Source organism: Merops nubicus, unplaced genomic scaffold (assembly GCF_000691845.1).
Source record: "Merops nubicus isolate BGI_N331 unplaced genomic scaffold, ASM69184v1 Scaffold52684, whole genome shotgun sequence".
Taxonomy (NCBI): domain Eukaryota; kingdom Metazoa; phylum Chordata; class Aves; order Coraciiformes; family Meropidae; genus Merops; species Merops nubicus.
In genome coordinates, this window is record NW_008603245.1 from 1 (window position 1) to 10,550 (window position 10,550).

General features: G+C 46.9%; 1 protein-coding gene across 1 annotated transcript; it reads right to left on the bottom strand.

The window, feature by feature from the left end:
• Positions 1-2,914: 2,914 nt before the first annotated feature.
• On the bottom strand, positions 2,915-9,883 carry LOC103771295 (netrin-4-like; the record flags this gene model as incomplete). The annotated part of the gene is made up of 4 exons (XM_008938585.1): positions 2,915-3,487; positions 6,671-6,841; positions 8,530-8,598; positions 9,768-9,883. Coding segments are annotated over 4 exons (493 nt in total), but the record flags the coding sequence as incomplete, so codon positions are not given.
• Between the last annotated feature and the right edge of the window lie 667 nt (positions 9,884-10,550).

The window sequence follows — 10,550 nt, forward strand, 5'->3', positions numbered from 1 at the left end:
CTTGCGCTGACAGCCTGTAGGTATCGTTGGTGTCTGTTGAGGGGGGCCGAGGAGAAAAATGCTCTTTAACAGAATAAAAGCAGGTTCCACCTAAACACCTGCCTGGCCACCTCCTGCTGCCAGATGAACAGGCTGGACAGAGGTACCCATCCTGCAGGCCCTGGAGACCTGGGGAGTGCTCACCCCGTTTGCAGGTGTTTACCAGTGAGCAGTTGGGTGTGCAAGGTTATCTCTCTGAGGGGGGATGTGGAACATCTCCGAGTACAGCCTCCTCCAAGCACATGGCTTCAGGTTAGCATAGGTGGCTCACTCTGCTTTCCTCCACAAGTAGCAGTGGTGGCAGAGGGCAGTACAGAAAGCCTCTGTCGCACAACAGAGTGTGCATTTGGCTTACTGCCTGGTCCTGACAACCCCCATGGAACAGGATTTGGGCTCAAACCATGCAAGGAGGGACTGAAAACTTGTTGTTGGGGCTGGGTGTTCTCTGTGTCGAAGAATCTGCTGAAAGCTCATGTGTGAACCAACCAGAAATAGTGAAAGGTCTCCTGTGAGTGTCTTGGGGGAACACAGGTTTGGATGACACTGGAGGGGCTGTATTACAGTGTATACTTCGTGTCTGTCTTGTGGTGGCAGTGGACTCCAACACACCCACTTTACCTCCTTCAATCCAAGTGCATGTCACCAACTGAGAGTCACTCCTGCAATGCTGATGAGCAATCAGGAACATGGAGTCTCTGGCAGCCATCCTAGCTCCTGTCACTGACTCCGAGCCACTGCTTACATATAACCTATTTCATTGAAAACAGGAATGGTTGAAGACTCCATTGTGCCTCTTTCAGCAGCAGGGAGGTACTTGCTCTTCAGGTGTAGGTGAGGCATGCGGACAGTATGGGGATGTTCTGGGGAGTGCTGCTGCAGCTCCTGGTGCCACTGCCACCACTTTGGTCCATGAAACCCTGGCATCCACCTCTGCTTTCCTCTTGCCAGCTCTCACGATGCCACATTAATTAACTAGCCATTGCAAATGTACTTTTAATGGCATTAAAATAAAATTAAGCTAAAAATACGTCAAGCAGATAAAGCCATGATGTTTTAAACCAAAACATACATACTGGAGGGTCTTAATCTCCATGTGTCTCCATAGGAAGAGTCTTTACCTGCCCCCTCCTCCACTGGGGAAACGGGTGCTGCTGCAGCGTGGTGCCCTGGCAGTCACTGATTAACCACCTACGCAGGGAGCTGCTGCCCATGCTGTGGGTTACGCCTCCACTCCCTGGTCACTCATTTTTGATGCTTGACTTCACTTTGAGGGTGTTTTATAGACCTTTTGCCCCAGCACTCATTTCCCACAGCTTTTTTTCCCCTTTACACTTTCAGATCTTTTAAACATAGGGAGTGAGACTGATTTCCATCATCCTTGGCTTGCTTTTTATAGGTAAGTGCTGTGCAGCTCGACCATCAGGCCTGTGTGGATGCAAGGATCTGGCCAGCTTTGAAAATATTGAGGTGTACTTCCCCTTCTTACGAGAAGACCTTACAAGCTTCCCAAAATAGAGATGAAATGGGATTTCTGCAAGCCATCCTTGCTACTTGGCTCTTTACCACATGGTTAATTTTACCTACACCCCCTGCCCCGACAGGAAAATATCCCCCATATCAGCTTCTCCTCACCCAGTGAGTGGTTTAATGCAGGCAAGAAAACTGCATTGCCAGTGGCATATGCAGTAACAGGAGATAAAGACGTTGAAATCATATCATATTATATTTATTACATACATGAGATACAAAAATGAATTACCAAAATAGCATCATTTTTTTGTGAGTCCACAGGACCTTGAAAGAAAAATACATACGTAAAGCAGATTGGTAGACTCCTGACTTTTCTGGTGTTGTATGTCCTCCTTCTCTTTCCCCTCACACCCACGAACAAAATACACTTTATGTGATTTAAAGATGCTTTACAGAAAAGATATATTTTAGTGCTGAAAACTGCAGTAAACTGTGCTATATTCCATACTGGTGTTAATGAGGAAGTATAATGGCTGTATATATTGGAAAAAAAAAAAAAAAAAAACACAGAAGAGAACAAATAGAATGTTTGGTTTTAAATACCACCACAAAAATAAAATAAACTCCATGCCCACCATGAATCGCTGGGTTGTGATACGCGAATGCGAGTCCTTTCTGTTCTCTGCGTCCACCCCTTTTCCTGCAGGCAGCTCTTCTTCTCTGGCAACTGCATTTCGTATCTCAGTCTCTTCTTCTCACCCTGTTTGTGAAGTCTTGCTGGAGTCCTGCCCACAGGGTCCAAGTGCTGGTCTGCAGCTGGGACTTCAGTGCAAATACTTTATCTTTCAGATTGCATCCTCAGATACTCTGAGTGGCCAGTGCCAGGCTGGCCGTTCCCTTTATATCGTTAACGCCGTGCAACTGGAGGGGTCTTCAGGAGTGCTTCTGTTTCAGGGGTTTTTATTCATGTGCCACCCTCCACCTCTTCTTTCCTCAACACAGTTACACTTCCCACACCGTGAAGTGGCATGTAGTAAAGTGCTTTATACAATGAAATATTTACACTAGGGCGGGGTTCATTTTTTAACACTTCAAGGACAAAAGCTCAGAGATGCTGCACCCCCTTGGAGCTGGCTCTTTTCTGCAGCTGTGCGGTAGGTGGAGAGCCAGCCTCTACTCTGCGTTGTGCTTGTGCCAAGGCACAGGGATTCCACTCACTCCAGCAGCTCTGTCCTCACCAGCACCAGCAGAGAATTAAGCCTCTAAAACCTTCAGCAAGGTGACCAGGTTAAAAGCAAGTGGCTCACGATTCTGTTTGATGGGTGCCATGTCCCAGCCTGAGCAGATGTCTCTATAGAGCAGTTGTCACTGCCACATTCTTGCCAGAGCCCACCTGCTTCTGTGGCCATCACCTTCCCCACAGCATCCTCCAGGAGCCTCTGCTAGTCACTCAGAATCCATGCTGGTGGCAGTGTCCAGCTTTTCAGCTGTAGCTCGTGGACACACTTTCCCTCTCTAGGATGGCAATTTGGTCTGGGGTGATCAGTGGCTTCATAGGATTTACTCCAACATTGCACTGGAGTGAGACAAGCATCCACCCTTCCTTTCATTTCCCTCAAGGTAATGATGAGCCGGGCTCAAGCGAGCCCCTGGCTAGGAAGCTACAGGTGAGTGAAATAACATTGGCCAGGAAGGGTTAAATTACACAGTGCCTACAACTCTGCCTCGCTATGCATTTTGGCACTATTTTCTTACATTCCAGTTTTCATCCTAGAGGTCTTCTCTCTGTGAAGTCTGTTGCATTTTGTGCATAAAAAAATGCCCTAGGCAGTCACGCACCTCTAGTTGCAGTCTCTTTTCAAAATCTCCAAGACCTTTCTTCCAAGAGCCGACTTCCATTGGTGGACAAAACTTTTCATGTTGACGATGAGTCTGCCCGTTCGGACATCCTCGTGTCCTGCCACGAGGTACTCCAAGCCTGCAAACCAGTGAAGTGGTCAGGGACTGCATAGCACTATTGCACTTAAGAGGTCTATGGATGCTCAAAGTCAGCCTGGATATCTCGTCCCATGTAAAAAAAACACTTACACCAAGAAATATTTCTACATATTGATTGTCGCATATATCAGCATATCTATACCTCTATCCATATATCTATGGAAAAATGACCCCTGTGGTGCATTTATCAGTGAGATTCTGTCAGCTTCTAAATATAAATGGAAGCTGTACTCTGGGGCCTGCACTGCAAGTTTTTATACCTCATTTGGGAACTGCTATTACTTTCACTTGGCAGCCACTTGTCTCACCTCTCCTGAATACACCTGGACCTGGAAATGAAAAAGTTCAGCACATTCCAGTCATGACAGTGGGAGATCACCAATTGCTGGTGTCTTATTCAAAATGGCTGGTGTCCCCTTGCAGGCAAAGGCACGCTGGACCCAGACAACAGGCAACACTAGATTTGCCAGAGCAAGCACTCCAGAAGAGCCTGAGGGGCTGGCAGTCACACTGAAAAGAGCTGCATTAATTTCTGCCTCAGTCAGATGTTTTAGAGACATGACAGCAGCACCTGGCAGAGCTTCGCCTGGTGTCCAGAAGGTGCCAGAAAACGCTGGAGCATGGTGCTGCTGGGCCTGCTGCAGGCATCTAGATTGCGCTTGGCTTTCAGGGCATTGCTTCAGTGCTTGGCGCCAGGCTAAGCCAAGGGATGGAGTGAAGCCTTTGACTTGCATTAGCTGAAGAAGCGTGGCCAACAGCCTAAATGGGCCACAAATGTGCCATGAACTGAGATAACAAGGAGGATAATTCTTTATGTGGCAGGAGGAGCTTCCTGCCAGGGCCAGCATCCTGCTTGCAGCACACTTGGTGTACAGCAAGCACAAAACCCTCTTGTACCCCCTCCTCCTCGCACTGGTCTGGGGAGCACCGGGCAGTAGTACGAACTAGATGGATCTCCCCCAGTGCTCTTGGTCACACTGCTCCACCCTTGCCACAGCAGGGAGTCTGCTCGCGTTTCCTCGGATAACAATTTGTTATCTACTCCATCTGAGTTTTTGGGCACACACATCCTCTCTTCTGCCAAGTAAACACCGGATGAGTGTATGGCACCCTTTGCAAGACATTCTTTTTGGCCATGTCAAGACTGCTGTTATAAACATCACTCTTCAAGAGCTCCTAAATCTACCTCCCTTGAGAGAGAAATGTGGCATGCACCCTGAGAGAGCAAATAAATATTGCCACAGTAATTGATTCAGTAGGGCTTGCTAGATTTTCAACCAGATGTTACAGTAGTGTAAAAATAAAATAAATCAAATGACTGAGACACCACAAGGTGGGACATGAGGCTGTGAGTTTTGTCCTGTGTTGCTGGCAGGCAGCTGTTTGATTATTTGTGTTTGTGCTTGGCAGAGCCAAGGAGAGCAAGTGGCTCCTGTTCCCTTGCCGACAGCTGAGACCTTTAAACCTTTCAGCTCAGTGTCCCTCCAGAAGTCCAACCTGCTGCTTCGGGTGTGTGCACAGGGAAAGGTGTGCAGGGTGGTGAATTCCTCTCGTTGGAACTCAAGCACATTTATAATCTGAAAACAGCCCGTGGAGATTTGATAAATGACTGGAGTTTCCATTCTAGCTATATGTGAGGCAGTTGTTTTATGTCAGCATGGCTTTTTATCCAGCTGTTTCTAGTGTATTCATCTGGAGGTCATAAACTCCTACTCTGAGAGAGGGCTAAGTCTGCTAATATAGTAATGTTGACCATCCAGGAATGAATGTGGTAGCCAAAAAAAATTAATTACATTGTAAAAAACATTTCAAGAAAACTCCAATCTTTGCAGTGCAAATAGAGAGACCTGGCAAGGGAGTAACATTGGATGTGTCAGACATATGGATTGTCCCTAAAGACTGTTGCACTTGTACCCTTCCACTGATGACCAAGTGATCTTCATCAGTTCTGTGACTACTGCTTGTTTTCCTCTGCCAGAAGAAAACTCTGAAGTCAGTGGAGTCGCAGAGCTGGGTGTCAGGTGCAGGGCTGCCCTGCACACTCTGTGTCTGACAGCTTGCATGGCATTCACCTGTGTTCATATTAAAGCAGCCACATCTGGGATTTCTTGCTTGTGTTTGCATTGCATATGGAAAAATAAAACCACTGTATCTATTTAATTATCAGTTCATAGTGTTTTACTAATATCCAAAGTCAATGCACTCAAACAGCAAAGTCCTGCCTAATGCTGCTGATTCCTCCGACCCTTGCACCTGACATGATTTCCTGACTACAGCTGTGCTATCACAGCAGCTTGCCTTCCAAGCCAAAGATGGTCATTCTGGTGGAGATGAAAGAAGACTGAAAACACCTCATCAATGAATAACTTTTCTGTGTGATCCAGCCTTCCAAACAGCCCTTTTCCTGCAAAGGAAGTTCCTAGGGCTGCACGCATAAGGGATGTCTCAGCACTGAAGCTGATGTTTTGACTGGTGATTTCCAAGCCATATGTGTGCCTTACAGAAAGAAAACACTGTATCTGAATTAGTTGGTAACTGTTCATTTATCCTGGAGTTGTAAAGAAAGGTGTGTCAGCTGCAGCTTAGTTTTGTCCTGTCGAAGAAAACCCTGAGTCTGCACCTCCTTGTCTGTACTGGAGACTGAATGCACTGTTTAGCCACCACTCCATTTCAGTGAAAGAAGATGAGAAAAACTGTGAAGGCAAAGATCTCCTCTCACTGCATAAGAGAACCTCTTCCAGTCTTGTAGATGCAAATTAGTGTTACTTTCAAAGAGACATCTGTCCTTGAGTTTACAGAATCACTGGGTTAGAAAGGACCTTTAAGATCGAGTCCAACCATTAATTATACTGTTTAGATTAGAACTTCAGTACAGTATCAGATTAGATTTAAATGTGTTTTTATGGATTCAAATTAGCATTAGTTTTGAAAAGATATGTCATGTAGATGTGGCATGATGTCTACCTCCCTCAGGGAACTGACTGAGATTGGTAAAGCTGTAAGACTTTAAGCTAAGCTGTTGGAATCCAAACGATGTAACAGCCAGTAATTCTTAACCAACACTGGGCTGCAATATCAGCTCGTTGGCATGAGGGGACAGAAGGGTGGGAATTAAATCTGTGTAGATGTGGCGGGGCTGTACTGCTCAGGGAGTCAAACCTACCAGGATTGAGGATGGGACAAGTGCAGCCTCTGTTAGTCCAGGATTCAGGGTAGAGCGTCCTCTTGCCCCGGAGGATCTTCAGCTTTGTAGATTTCAAGACTTTTTTGATCTTCACATTGACTTCTGCATGGGAGCCTTTGTCATGAGCTGACAAGATTTTTGTCTTGATCACTGGGAAGACACAAATTCAAAACCATGAATATATAAACTATTTACAGTACCCTCTCTTTTTGTTTTGTTTTGTTTTGTTTGTTTTTTTCCTAATGCAAGTGTCTGGGTGAAGCAGTGAGGACAATTACTCCACTACAGTGGAGTTAGCCTGATGCTCTTTACTGGGGAGTTCAGGGCCAGCACAGCTGCTGGGGAGCACATACATCCCCATACCCATGGGCAGGCATACCGTTGGTTGGTCTGGCCATGGCACCTGGACCTGCCACACAGGCAACAGGAGAGGTCCAATGACCCAATTTTCAAACCTTGGCAGGGCCCCATTTTCCCCCAGACCTCAGCAAACACTTTGACTTCCTTAGTACTTCTGGAAATCAAATGGAAAACCTTGGATCTAGGGATGGACCTGGAGGCTTTGCCGGACGCAGCCTGGGCAGGCCAAGCAGCAGGACGAGCTGCCCTCGTCCTACCCCAGTGAGCTCTTCTGCTGCCAGTCCTCACACTTTGCAGAACTGCCAAATCCAAACGCAGTGGCATAGCCTGAGATGTTGGTGGGGACAGGCAAATTGCAGTGTATTCTGATCTCACGGATACCCACAGGCACTCTCCCACTGCCTGGTATCCTACCTGCTGAGCCCCTGCAGGGTGGAGGCTCAGGGCTCAGGTCCCACATGTGAGCCTTCCCCCTGACAGTGCTGATGCCTACACTGGTAGCTATCACCATATGGTGGAAAGCGTGGGAAGTCTGAACACACTGTAGATAAGATTTATGAACTTGTTTTTTTTGTGACTTTTTTTTTTTTTTTTACTTTCTTATTTTTTGCAAGATTAAACACGGACATTATCGCAGCCAAGGAGAAAAGCAAAGCAGAACCAGACTTTTCACTAATATCACTAAGCCAGGGCTATATTTCAACTGCTGGCGGCCCCTTGAACTTCCCTTTATGCATCACTCTGAAGCCTGCAGAGATATGGGTTAACTCTCTGTGCATTTTCAGCTTCAGTGTAAGGTGAAACAGGTGCAAAAGTCTGTGAAGGAAGACTGTGAAGGAAGGAAGTACTATACACAGCATTCCTTGCTCTGCTGCAGAATGAAGAAGGTGGTTTACTGACATACACCTAAGAGGTCTTGTGAAATAAAGTACCTCCACTCAGTCGTTTAAATCCAATAGACACATAGACAGTATACATCACTCTTTTGCAACAGCTGAACTTTGTTGACAGAGGGAAGTTCCTAGTAGCTGCTAGAGCTGTTTTCTTCATGCAGTGTCTTGTGTGGTGTTCACTGTCCCTCCTTACACTCAGTGTAGTTCAGTTTTAGTGATTTCTAGACTGTGCTTGGTGCACCTGGTCTACAGACACCACTTTAGTGACTCGTTTTTGGTAATAGTTCTTTACAGTCCATCTTGGACCTAGACAACCTCTCTTTCAGCTCCTGTCCTCCCATGATTTTGGCACAAAGCTATTCTGGTAGCAAGAGAGGTGGGTAAAAGAGCAAGATGCTTCACCCACCTTGGCTTGGTACCATGCTCTCTACACATTTTGGAACTAGTCCAAGATCAGCCCCTGGACTGGGTACCCCACGGGTTTGCCAGAACAGTGGTGCACCCAGCAGCACCTCTCATGTTTTACACTCTTGCACTGCCTCACAGCACCTCCCTTTACAGCCCTGCCACCTCACCCAAACTCACCATAGGTGTACTTCATCCCACAGAAGACCTTGGGATTCCCTAAAACTTGCTCTTTACATTCGCATTTACCTGGGGAAAGAGAAGGAAGCAAATGGCTGAGGATTGTACTGAAAAGATGGGAGCCTTCATGGGCAGAGGCCAGGACCTGCCAGAGGTTTGTATGTGGTCCACAAGCCCCATGCAAAAAAAAAAAACAAAACACCCCAACTATTTTCAGATCCAGGCTGAATATACAATCTTAGTCCAAGGGCAATTATTCCTTGTTTACAATTTGAAGAGAAGGGAAACAAAGGCCTTATTATTTTGCCTTGGGATGCAAATAACACGCATGTCTTTCCCCGTGGTATTTTCCACACCATAATGTACCAGACAAAATTTTAAAAGGAAATGTTGCAGAGGTTAAGGCAGATTAATGACTTCCGTGATCTTAGAACAAAGAATAACATGATATACTTATTTATACTTAAAATGAGGCTGCCCAGACAAATGATGGAGCTTTCCCCTCAATTAAATCAATTATTGTATCTTTGAGATTTTATCATGCCGCTTTCTGAAAACGGAGGAAATGCCGCTCGCCTGCCTGCGTGCAGCAGCGGCAAGGGAGGACAGCTCGGCGCTGCGCCGTGGGGCCAGCCTGCCTCCCAGCAACCTCGAGCACCCACCTCCTCCAGACGAGGCGGGCAGGAGGGGAATAACTTCCCCAGCTGAAGCCGCAGCTGAAATTACATTCTAAGCTGCAGTTGATGCCAAAATTGTTGTGGGTGTCATGGAAATAAGTTCTGAGTTAGTAATTTTCTAATTACCTGCCCGTGAAGGGGCAAACCCCACCCTTTAAGTAATGTTGCTGGTCTGTCCAAAATTGAGAAGTTCTATTGAATGCAAAGATAGATTTAAAATGTGAGGGCCAAGTAAAAGATGAGAGTATTCAGCCATGAAATTCAGAGCTGGGACTGCAAAGTCAGGCAGGCACCTCTTGCCTTACTGACGCTGGGTGCAGTCTTCTAGTGTGGAGCATGTGCCTAAAGGGTCTGCATGTGCTCATCCTCACATTGACGGGATGAGCCATAAGGCTCCTCTGGTTCATGGAGGGGAAGAAGGTGGTTACACAGGATGTTAGTTGGGAAATGTCCCCTCCTACATCTGCCAGGGAGCTAATTACAAGTGCAGAAGACTCTATCCGTGCTGGCTGCTGGCAGGAGGGATGAGACAGGGAATTGGGCACGAAGCCACTGTCCTACCGGAGTGCCGGAGTGCTGAGAAGCCCTGCTCATCCTCCCAGCCCCAGGTGGGCTCGCTCTCGTTGAGTACAGCCTGGAAGGGAGGTGCTTCGTTGTGCCAGGTCCCATCCGAGCTGCTGGGGGAAAAAGGGAGATGGTCAGCCTTTCTCCTGGAGACAGAGGAAAGCAGGGCCACTATCAGCCCATTCTCTGGCACAACATGGCCGCATGTCCTGGTGATGTTAAACCCAAGGGGCTGTTTTGGAAAGTAAACACGTTGACTGTTGTCAGAGTGGGTCATGAATCCATAAGTACATTATAGAGATTTATATGCTATAAATATCCCCAGGGTGGTGAAAAAAAAGAGAAACATTTAAGATCTGGAGAGACGGTATTATTAAAATGTGCTCTTTTAAAACTCAGAGCTTAACTCTAACTCCAACACAATGAAAGCTGAGTTGTAACGGCAGCAATATTAAGCTTTTGGTCTTCTCTCGCTCAGATGTCCCTGAGGCCCATATTTTGCTTGGGGAGGGGAAGCAACTGTGAAGGTTATGGAAAACACCCGACACATTAACAGCAGCACCAAAAGCCAGCATCACCCTGCCATGGTGTGCCAGGCACCGAGGCGTACCACAGCCTCAGCTCCCACTCTACCCTCATTTCCCCGCAATACCAACCCCCAGATATTTTATCGAGGGGCTGTTTTTCAGCCCGCATGTCATGTATAAGTAGGGCTGGTGCTGTTTCTTCCCCAGGACGGAGACTGAGAGTGTCTGGCGAGGCTGGGGGGGGTAGCCGGGA